The 12,055-nt window shown below is 41.7% G+C and overlaps 1 protein-coding gene across 1 annotated transcript in view; it reads left to right on the top strand.

Moving 5' to 3' along the window:
• AOPEP (aminopeptidase O (putative)) overlaps positions 1-12,055 on the top strand; it is a gene marked incomplete at its 5' end in the record, with an annotated part of 184,133 nt that overhangs the window by 7,663 nt on the left and 164,415 nt on the right. The window contains one exon of the mRNA XM_084278581.1: positions 4,733-4,899. Within this exon, the coding sequence (XP_084134707.1) occupies positions 4,733-4,899 (167 nt within the window). The remainder of the gene's footprint in view (positions 1-4,732; positions 4,900-12,055) is intronic.

Genomic DNA, 12,055 nt, shown 5'->3' on the forward strand with positions numbered 1-12,055 from the left:
TTTTGTTAAAGTAAAAGTAGCCTTGTAGTTGCACGAGGTTGCTACCTTGCATCCTTACATGGAGGCAACCTTTGCAGAAATAGGGAATGTGTTTTTTCAAATACAGGAAAGGGATGGTTGGCTGAGCCGGGCATTTTCCATGAGAAAGCTTCAAACAGGTACTAACCAAAGCAGGTTGGCATGTCTGAGCCTTAGGACATGATTCATGTGTTTGATGGTAGGTATCTCAAGTAAGGCCTGCAGATTCCTGTTTGAACAACAGAGTATCAACTAACATTTATTATTAGCTTTAAGGTAGTAGCTTAATATGTTATTATAATTTTTGTTTTTACATGGGAAAGGGAGATCTGCCAAAAGCTGGTTTGAACTGGTTTTGTTATGTTATGAAACTGTATGGAATACTGATGAGTTAGGATTGCTTGAATTGAGTTTTCCTCTGAATCTTTGGCTCTGGGAGATTACTGAACTACAGACAGCCCCAAGACTCTTGGTGCAAAACTAGACTACACCACAGCTGGTGTTTTATTTCCCTGATAGTCTTGGTTGTTGATCACTGATAATCACTAGTCATAAATTTGGCCAGATGACTGACCAGAGATGTATTTTCTGCTTTCCAAGTCTTTGTTTTTCCAGTGTAACAAGAAATCAGAAAAATAGACTGAGATCTCTGCTTATCTTACTTCTGTTGTATTCAGTTTCCTTATCTTTTCTAGCTTATGGTGGCAAAGATTTTGGCTTGCATAAACAAAAATTACCTAAGTAGAATTTTTAAATGCTACAAGACCATTTGAAGTGAACAAAGACAGATAGGGAAGACTGTTGGAAAAAGGAAAACAACCATGAAGTTTCTTGGTAGCAATGGTAAAAAGTCGGATTTTGTGTCAGTTGACAAAAGCAGTCTAAAAGTAACTTTTGGTCTTTTCTGTTCTTTGATATACCTTGGTTAGACAGTAATATTTCTTTTTCTGCTTTGGGTGAAGTGTCTCACCCATTTCAGGATAGGAGTTGCATTTCTGGTCTCTCATGTGGTGGAATTGTGCTGCTTGACCCAGAACAAAGAAAGTCATCAGTTGCAGTTGCTGTCCTAAAGTAACACTGCACTGTTACCAGTACTGTAAAAAGAAATTATTACTGCAGATGAAGTATAAAAAGTAGCAAAGTAAAACATGCTTTATTTTACTTGGTTTCATGGGAAACAAACTATCCTTGGAGGTATGTTTTGGGGTGAGCAGAAAATAGCTTAAAAATTCTAGTGGAAGAATAAAAGGTGAAGAAAAAAATTCTGTGCTCACCTTATAAATGCTCCTCTCTAAAGCAGAACAGGAGACTGCTGTTCAGTATTAGTTGATTTCTTCATTGATGGCATGAAGTCAGTCAAGCTGCCAGGTGATTTTGCTATGAATGTATGTATCTAATTAAAAGTGGATGTAATTGCTGCTTTGATAGTTTCAAAATTTAAAACTCATGTGTCTCATTAGCTTTCTTATCAGATTTAGACCTATTTAAACACATCACAGAATCACAGACTGGTTTGGGTTGGAAGGGACCTTAGAGCTCATCCAGGTCCAACACCCCTGCCAGGGCCAGGGACACCCTCCACTAACCCAAGTTGCCCAAAGCCCCATGGAGGGGCAGCCACAGCTTCTCTGGGCAGCCTGTGCCAGGGCCTCACCGCCCTCAACAGGGAAGAATTTTTTCTTAATCTAAATATACCCTCTTTCAGTTTAAAGCCATTACGCCGTATCACTCCATGCCCTTGAAAACAGTTCCTCTACAGCTTTCCTGTAGGCCCCCTTTCAGGTACCGGAAGGCCACTATAAGGTTTCGTCTGAGCCTTCTCTTCTCCAGGCTGAACAACCCCAACTCTCTCAGCCTGGGTTCATAGAAAAGGTTCTCCAACCCTTTGACCATTTTTGTGTCCCTCCTCTGGATTTGCTCCAGCAGCTGCACATCTTTCTTGTAGTGGATGCCATACTCCAGGTGGGGCCTCACGAGAGCAGACTTGAGGGACAGAATCCCCTCCCTTAACCTGCTGCTCACACTACTTTTGATACAGCCCATGACATGGTTGGTTTTCTGGGCTGCAAGATCATTGTTGGCTCATTTGAGCTTTACATCTATCAGCACTCATCTTGGCTTGAAATAATGAATTTAATAAGTATACCTGGACAAAAATGGCATTAAAATGCAGAGGAGTGGAAAGGAGTGCTAGTTTTGAAGAAAATATTATCTACTTGACCAGTCTTGGTCCACCTTTCTAACTCCCTTTCAGCTTCAGCCTTAATTTTAGACTTGTAACCTGCTTGCATATGTATTTTAGCATTAAAATGTTTTAGGAAAAAAAGTTAGTTATGTGATATGTATTATTTCTCATTATGAGAAGCTTCCTACGTCAGCGGGAAAGCTATTGGATGAGAGGGCCTGAAGCTAAGCCTGTAGGTGCAGCTTGAACACTAGCAGTACGCAGATCTGTTCACTCTGCTTCATATTCCCAATCTGCAAACTGGTGTTATTTGTATAGTCTGCAGGTAAAAAGTGCTCTCTGAGGGTGAGACAACATTAATGGTCACAGTAGTGTTTGTTCTGTGCTGTGCTGGTACTGTATTTGACAGAGCGCTGCAACATCCTGCTTAGTGCCGTTCTACCAGCCTGTTTTCTCAGCCAGTGTGGCATTTCCCTCTAAAATCTCTTCAGGATATGAAAATCCCCTCTGTTGCTCTTAAAACTGAGTTGTACCAATGGCATCCTGCAAAACACCCTTCACAAAGTGCATGGTAAATAATTGGTGAAATATGTATATCAGCAATCATTCACTCCACCATTCCTGTAAACTCTGCTGGAATCTCTTACTATAACCCTGCCTGTATTGATAAAGTTCTAGTGACAGAGGAACCATCCTTTCCTCCCCATTCCCTCCTAGCACACAAATGTTTTAAGGCAAATTAGATACCCAGTATCTCTTCACTAGCACTATAAGGATGAGGTAGAACTTCCTACGAGGTGAAAAAGCAAGCTTTGAACTCACTGCTGTGCACTGATCCTTTTTCTGGAATAAAACCCAGTTCAGAGTTGGTTACAGATTCAGTTTTAGGAGATTAATTCCAAAGAAATTAAAGCTAATTAAAGGTGTGTGCTGATTACCTGTCTCTTAAATTTAGCTATACATTGTGTTTTACTGAGTAAAAAAAGATATCCAGTTGACTTTCTCACCACTGCAGTTGTCTGTTGAGCTTCACTGGGTGTCTGTGCCCTGCTCTGTTCGCTCTGATGCATGGCAGGGGGAGCCAGATTATTTTCTATTTCTGTTGTGTGTATTAACAATAGGTCTACTTAAATGGCAGTCTCCCTCCCTGTTTTGCTGAAATATCAGCTGACCTGCATTAGTTAAGCCACAGTGAGTTGATTGTGCCATGGACAGCTCTGGATCCAATAGCACAGACAGCAGTTTTGACAAGAGGGCAAAAATAAGCTTCAGAATATCAGTATCTCTGCGTTCTTTCCTTCTGTGTGGTTTAGAGTTAGCTTTAGGCAAGGAATAATTTGAATAGAGGAGCTGTTTGGAGTGAAGTAAACAAGATGCTCAGATCTTAGCCACTGAAAAGTTGGGTTTGCCCTAACAGCTTGTCTGTTACTTTCTGAAGCTTTCTGATGATTTTTAAACTCAAGTTATGAGAGATACTGATTGGAATATATTTAGCAGCAATATTCACAAAATGTGTTGCGCTCTCAGAATCCTGGCTTGAAGTATCATACATAGGTTTTTAAAAAGATCACTTCAGTGATGTTTTCAAGTTTTTCACTCTTTAGCTGGAGCAACCTACTGACTGTGGTTTGTTAATATAATTTTTATTTGAAAACTTAGGGGTTTTAAGCTATGAGGTAGTGTTATGCAAATACTAAGAATTAAGATGAGACTACAAAAGGCAACAGAAGTAGTAAAACAGGAATTAGCACATCTGTGTGGCAGCCTTGACAAGCTAAAAGGAGTTAATGAAAGGCCTTGTTACCTTCCCAGCTGTGGTTAAGATGCTAGTAAGAAGTTGGCCATCTTGAAACTGGAAAGAGACAGTAGAGGAAGATTGGCTGCCTAGGAGAAAGTTAGAGAAACTGCAAAAAGAGCATTACTTGAAGAAAGTGTACTGTCTGAGAAGTGAGAAGGCGGCTGAGATTGATAGGGAAAAAATGCTTTCTTTTCATTCTATCCTGTAAGGGTTGTAATTCTGAAAGGCAGATGAGCTAGCATGCATACCTTGCTACAACAAGAAGGGTAAAAATGTCAAGATTAATTGGGACTTAGCCTAAGAAAGGCTCAAATCTAGATCTACTGTTCAGAGTTTGGATGAGCATCCAGGTTTATGGAAAAATGGGATTAATGGTAATGAAAGCACTACTGTCATGACAGCAGGGAGGTGTCACAGGTGTTGGTGAAGCCCTCCAATGGCATCTTCAGAAGTAGTGAGAAGTCCTCTTTCACCTTATGGGTTCAGCTAAGAGCTATTGTATGAGGCTGGAAGACTGGCAGAAGCAGGAGAGGGGAAAGACTGGAGTTACTCTTTTCTGATTTATGTAAAAGTTACTTAAATGTCTTAGATTGCACTTTGGTTTCTGTCATACCAGTTTGAAAACTACATCACTGAGGTTAAGAAAAAGTCTCAGTAAAACATAGATTTGATTTTTGACAGAAAATTCTGTTTTTCTTATTGTTTTTCTTATTCTTTTACCTTCCATCTAGGCCATGTGTGTATACAATGGGATCGCCAATAAACAACAGAGCCCTTTTCCCATGCCAAGAACCACCCGTTGCCTTGTCAACATGGCAAGCCTCAGTCCGAACAGCTGCAGGCTTTGTTGTGTTAATGAGCGGTGAAAACTCAGCAGAACCAGTCCAGCTTCGAGAAGGTGAAATATATTTTCTACAGCAAATTATTTTTTTGATAATTTTATAGCTAGAAGTACAGCTTAGGAAATACAGGATTTTTGAGAGAATGAAGTTCCTAACCTTGAAAACACATGTGTATCTGTAATCTCCATATCATTCTATGGAAGCGTTACCTGCTAGAGACCTCACAATAACTTAGTAAGAATTAAAGGCACCTACATTTCATTGTGTTACTTCTACTTATGTTTTGCTTTGGTTTTATTCCTGTTACTTTTTCCAAACCTAGGTATCACTTGTCATGAATTCACTTTATTTTAACCACTCTGCAGTTGAATGTTTCCTGGATGAAGTATCTTATCTGGCTGTTGACAACTTCAGGTCTTGGTAGATAATTAACTTTCAGTTTTAGCTCTTCAGTCCAAATGTAGCAGAGCATATCAGTGATTAGAAGGAGTCATTCTGTCATATCTGTTTCCTGAAATACATGGAATCGATGAAGACTATCAGGTCAGTGTCCTGAAAATCTGATCTCTGGGGTTTTGTTTGTGGCATTGGTAGATCATATTTTGTGCATCAGTAAGCAAGCAAGCATTTTTCTTCTGTGTGGGTATACTTTATTGTCTGAACTTTTCCCTGCACAGAGAAGGAAGCTTTTAAGACAGTTCTACACATAATAATTCAAAGTATGTCTTCCTCCCATTAGTTTTGAAGTTATCTGTCAACCAGGGTCAGTATTTTCTAGTGTAAGTAGTTCTGATAAAAAATAGCATATAGTAAAAGGTTAGACTTATGTGTTTCTGGAAAAAAAAAATTGTTCCCCTTTAAAGAAGCAAGTTTACTACTTTGATGGGGAAAAAAGAAGGAAAGCTTCCTTGATTTGAAAACCGTTAACTAATCCATTTGCATGGAATTGTCTGGTTATTTTTGGCCATATGTGAAGTCTGCTTCAAGTCATGTCTCTGCTTTTGAACTACATAAAACTGCGATGATGAGCTGCTCAGCTCACTTGGACAATAACACTGTCCTGTCTCAGCATCAAGAAGGCAAGACTACTCTTGACTTCAGACTAGGAGAACAGGTCTACCATCATTGTTTAATTAGTTTAATCACAGACTGGTTTGCCTTGGAAGGGACCTCAAAGATCATCTAGTTCAGAGAGTATAAATTGACATAGATCAGTTAAAATTGATGGTCTCTTAGACCAATTAACTATTTGAAAAGGTTGTATGGTAAGGGAATTACTTCCTCATTAACATTGTTTTGTGATTCTAGTTTAGAAAGCCCAGTAAAAATGTATACTTGAATAAAGAAAAAAACTAGTTGTGGGGAAAACCATTTCTAAAATGCTGTTGATAGAGTGCTGAGAATGATATCAGGGTACCATATTGTTAATGACAGCACTCAGGCTTAGTCACCCAAAACCAGCCTTGACACCCTGTGGAGAACAGAAGGGGCTTTTGTTTCAGTCCTTGTAGCTGTTGCTGAGGGTCAGTTTATATTGATAATTCATGTGTCAGCTTAAAGCTTTGTTTGTTTTGGGTTTGTTTTTTTTAAAAAAAAAATCCAAAGGCTAACCCTAGTGTATTTCCTTTCCTAAGAACTGTGGAAGCAAGAAATACTGTAAGAAGTCTTTAATGGAAGGGCCAGTGGGGAGGAAATGACTCATTTTAGCTTCACTGTGCTAATGAAGTGCTGAGTGAAAAGTGTGAAGTGAACTGGGAGAACTAAATGTAGCATTAAAGCTGGCTCTGGCAAGTTTTGTGCTGAACTTTACAGAAGAGAAGCAGCAGGAGCATCTACTGCACTTCTGCCCTTATAGTTTTTTCTTCCACCTCGAGATAGAATTGCCAGCAGTGAGGAGGGTTCTGCTCACAGATCTGTGCAGCACACACAATTATCTATGCCAGTTTCTATATCATGATACGAGTGTTTCTGGGTTTCTTTAAAGGTTATAGGCAGGTGGTGTGCTCCAGCAGCTCTCAAAGACTCACCCATGGATGAGACCCTTTTTATCTTGGTGCTTTTATACAGTTACGAACAATAAATCAGAGAACTGTTTGGAATTGTAAAAACTACAAAACAGATAGAGAGGAAAGAAGGGAACATAGTCACATTCTGAGGAATATTTTTTAAAAAACCAAACAAACCTAAGGGTCAGGTGCTGATCTGAAGCCTTAAATAGTTTCTTAATGAATTTAGGAATACAAAATCATTCTTTAAGGAGTAGGACTTTTTAAAAGTATGAAATTGTCTGTAGTGTTAATTAACTTGCCCTGCATAGCTCTTCTTGTTAGGCAATTATGCAGGGCATATGAAATCTATCCAGTGTAAAATTTTGTGGAGGCGTCAGCACATTCAGTGAGTGGAAGCAAGGGCAAGTAGCCTGTGAAAAATACAGAGAAATTGTCCAAACATCCAGGGAACAGGTTAGGAAAGCTGAAGCCCTTGTAGAATTAAATCTGGCAAGGGATGACAAGGGCAACAAGAAAAGCTTCTGTAGGTACATAAGTGATAAAAGGAAGATGAGAGAAAACGCATGCCCTTTCTGGAAGGAAACAGAAGACCTTGTTACCCAGGATATGAAGAAGACTGAGGTACTCTGTGACTTCTTTGCTTCAGTCTTCACCAGCAAAGGCCCTATCCACACCGCCTGAGTCACAGAAGGCAAAAGCAGGGAGTGGGAGAATGAACCACTCACTGTAAGAGAAGATCACATTCAAGACCAGCTAAGGAACCTGAAGGTACACAAACCCATAGGATCTGACAAGATGCGTCTCTGGTTTCTGAGGGAACTGGAAGACGAAGTCACTAAGCCACTGTCCATCATATTTAAGTAGTCATGGAAGTCAAGTTCTCACTGACTGGAAGAGGGGGAAACACTGAGATTAAAGAAGGAAAAAAGGAAAAGCCAGGGAAGTACAGGCCAGTTAGTCTCACATCTGTGCCTGGGAAGATCATGGAGGAGATCCTCCTGGAAACTATGCTAAGGCATATGGAAAATAGGGATGTGATTGGTGACAACCACCATGGCTTCACTAAGGCCAAATTATGCTTGACAAATTTGATGGTCTTCTATGGAGGGGTTACAGTGTTGGTGGATAAGGGAAGAGTAACAGAAGTCATCTACCTGGACTTGTGCATTAACACTGTCCCACAAAACATCCCTGTCTTTAAATTGGAGAGGCATGGATTTGACAGATAGACCACCACTCAGTGGATAAGGAATTGGCTGGATCATCTTGCTCGAATTGTGGTCTATGGCTCAATGTCCATGTCCGTGTGGAGGTCTGTGACAAGTGGTGTTTCTCATGGTCAGTACTGGGACTGGCATTGTTCAGCATCTTTCTTTGGTGTTTGTTTGCCGATGACACTGTGTGGTGAGATGGACATGCTGGGGGGAAGGGATGCTGTCTAGAGGGACCTTGACAGGCATGGGAGGTGGCCCTCTGTGAACCTCATGAAGTTCAACAAGGCCAAGTGCATGCAGGATGGCACAGTCCCAAGCACAACTACAGGCTGGGCAGAGAATGGATTGAGAGCAGGCCTGAGGAGAAGGACTTGGAGGTGCTGATTGATGACAAGCTCAACGTGAGCCAGCAGTGTGCACTAGCAGCTCTGGAGGCCAGCCGTGTCCTGAGCTGCATCAAGAACAGCGCGGCCAGCAGGCCAAGGAAGGAGATTCTGTCCCTTTGCTCTGGTGAGACCTCATCTGGAGTACTGTGTCCAGCTCGGGCCTGGAGAACCTCTCCTCTGAAGACAGACTGAGAGTTGGACTTGTTGAGCTTGGAGAAGAGAAGGCTTCAGGGAGACCTAATTACGATCTACCAATACTTAAAAGGGGTCCTAAGAGGGACTGTTCACCACAGAGTGTAGTGATAGGAGAAGAGGCAATGGCTCCAAGTTGAAAGAGGGTAGGTTTAGGTTAGATGTTAGGAAGAAATTCTTTACTATGAGGGTGGTGAGGCCCTGGCACAGGCTGCCTAGAAAGGCTCTGGAAGCCCCATCCCTGGAAGTGCTTATGGCCAGGCTGGATGGGGCTTTGGGCACCCATGTCTAGCGGATGGTGTCCCTGCCTATGGCTTTGAGGTCTCAAAAAATCACAAACAAAAACCAACCAAGCAAAAATAAAAAAAAACCCAAACCACAACCCCCCCACACCCCAAACAAAAAAAAAAAACCTAAAAGTGCTTAAAAATGCTGTGCATTCTTTGTGGAGTACTTAGAGAAGAAAAATTTATCAGGGAGAAAGCTTTATGGGGACTACTGTGTGTTTGTGTGTAATGCAAATCATTTAGTCACTGGATTTGTTTTTCAACACTTGTCAGTTTTACTTTGCTCCATTATATTACTGTAACACATAGAAGGTGCAAATATATTTAGTCCCAAACACCTTTACATGTGTTTTGATTTACATTCAAGAGGTGGATACTCAGCCATTAAGTGTGACATTGACGGCCTTGTTCTTTGCGCGGTTACTCTGCCATTAGGTAGTCCCTGATCTTGTTTTGCTACCCCTGATGGTGGTGAGAAGGTGTACTCTCTCACTGAGAGGAAATGCAGTGCTAGAGGAGCTCTGTAGCTGCTGCTCTGTAGCTAGCAGCAATAATGGGTGCTTTTGTTTGTGTTCCCCTAGCTTTTCACAAGGGAAAACGGAAAAATCCAGTGCTTGTGTTGATTGATGTCCACCGTTTATCGGGAGCTACAGCATGGGAGCAGACAGCTCATCACATGCTACTCATCCCTCTGAGTCAGTGTTGAACTAATGCTCTGGCATGAATATGAGGGTGCTGTATGAGAAATTCTGGCTTTCAGATGAGATCAAAGATCTTGACAAGTTACAAAGTGTTTCAGAAAGCTGGAGGGTTCTTAACCCTTTAGTTTAGGCATAGCCACTTGCCTAGCTGTAGTTTTATGTATCAGCTCTAGCTCTTAGTTTGTGTATCAAATGTTGTGTTTAGCTCTTTTTTTCCCTAGAGGTAGCTGAGTTTTGTGGGTTTTAATAAATCCTGGACATCATCAGTGTTTTGCGGTGTTTATATCTATGTTAGTGCAAATCATTAGGGGAAAAATGCTAACAAGTAAAAATACTCCTAATGTTCTTGCATCTGGCATTAACAGATGCTGACAAGCGGGTGTTTCTTCTGTTAGAATGGACCCCACAGGACTCAAGCAGTTTTAATGGTTTCAAGGATAACTAAACACATTAAAAATTTGAGGAATTACATCTTTCATCATTATTATTTCAAGTAGAATAAATAAATGGCCTTTAAATTTTTCTATTGCCCAATTATAAATAGATTATAATTTCATGTTAAATGTAGTCCTAGATTTTGCATCGGGTGTTTTCTAGTTATATCTCATAGAAAAGGTGATTGCTGTTGCGGGGTTTGTGCAGTTACATCACCATAGATTTGCTTTGCAGAACTGAAATTTTCTCCTTGAAAAAAGTTATTTTCAAAATTACCTGTAGAGACAATATTTTTAAAGTGTTGAAATTGCCTAAAATAACTTATGTGTGGGAATCAAGTTCTTGCTAAATCAGGTTTGGTTGTAAAGAAAGGGTACAAGCATTTCAAATAGAAGAAGTGGGGTGCTATTCCTCTGTTTATCTCAAGGACTAACTCCAACCTAGTCTCTTGTTCTTCCCAAGGTATCTTTGCTTTGTCTGAAAATGTGTTTGTGGTATGAAGTGCTGGTTTTGGGAGACCAAGGTGCACTGTTTCCTCTTGTCCTAGAGGTGGTGCTGTCTCCAAGGTAGCCACTGGGATGCAGGGAGCAGCCAGGGGAACGGGAGAGAATGGGAGAGGAGTGGAGCAGAGCAGAGCTGAGCTTGTGATCCCAATCTGTGCCCTGGGACGGATCTGAGGTTACAGGTGAAAGAAAACAAAACAAAGCACACTGACCTGAAGAAAGTTAAAGAAAGGAAGTGAAGCTATGGGAGAAAAGGCCGGGCTGGGAGGCAGGCTGCAATGTTAACCAGTTGTGAGAGAAGACCGAAGAGGGTTAGACTCTGAAATAGCCCTTCATGACGCTTGCTTTAGAGGAGTGTTGCAAAGACAGAGACTGTTTCAGTCGCTGATCAGTGAATAGAAAGTCACAGAATCACAGAATTGTAGGGGTTGGAAGGGACCTCAAGAGATCATCGGGTCCAGCCCCCCTGCCAAAGCAGCTTCCTAGCTCGTATTGCACAGATAGGCATCCAGACGGGTCTTGAATATCTCCTGAGAAGGAGACTCCACCACCTCCCTGGGCAGCCTGTCCCAGGGCTCTGTCACCCTCACTGTGTAAGAGTTCTTCCACATACTGGTGTGGAACTTCCTGTGCTCCAACTTGCAGCCATTGCCCCTTGTCCTGTCTCCACAGACCACTGAAAAGGGGCTGGTTGATTCCCCCTGCATCCCATACTTAAGATATTTATAAACACTAATTAGGTCCCCCCTTAGTCTTATTTTCTCAAGACTGAACAGTCCCAGCTCACTCAGCCTTTCCTCGTAGGGGAGATGCTCCAGGCCCTTAATCATCTTCGTAGCCCTTCTTTGGACTCTCTCCAGGAGATCCCTGTCCTTTTTTATACCAGGGAGCCCAGAACTGGACACAATACTCCAGGTGGGGCCTGACCAGGGCAGAGTAGAGGGGAAGAATCACGTCCTTTGACCTGCTGGCCACACTCCTCCGGATGCACCCCAGGATCCCATTGGCTCTCTTAGCCACCAGGACACACTGCTGGCTCATGGCCAACCTGTCATGAACTGGGACCCCCAGGTCCTTCTCCACAGAGCTCTTCTCCATCAGGTCATCCTCCAGCCTGTACTGATACAGACAGTTATTCCTTCCCAGGTGCAAGACTCTACACTTGCTTTTGTTGAATTTCATTAGGTTTCTCCCTGCCCAGCTTTCCAGCCTGTCCAGGTCATGCCAGTGTATATGATTTCAGTTGTTCGAGATAAAGCAACTATAGGATGAATGTGTAGTTGTCCTATACAGTTCTAGGGTATGAATGTAGAAGACATCTATAGGCCCTGCAGGAAATGTATTGACCCCCAGTCAGGTGTGTAAAGACAGTATTAATCTTGGGTCTTGTTCTGAGACTATCCTGTGATTACATGCTCTCCATAATATCTGCAAAATATAAAAGGCTTGGAAAAAAGACAAGGATCTCTGTGTTAGGATTTCCTA

This window comes from Gallinula chloropus, assembly GCF_964237585.1.
Source record: "Gallinula chloropus genome assembly, chromosome: Z".
Classification (NCBI taxonomy): Eukaryota; Metazoa; Chordata; class Aves; order Gruiformes; family Rallidae; genus Gallinula; species Gallinula chloropus.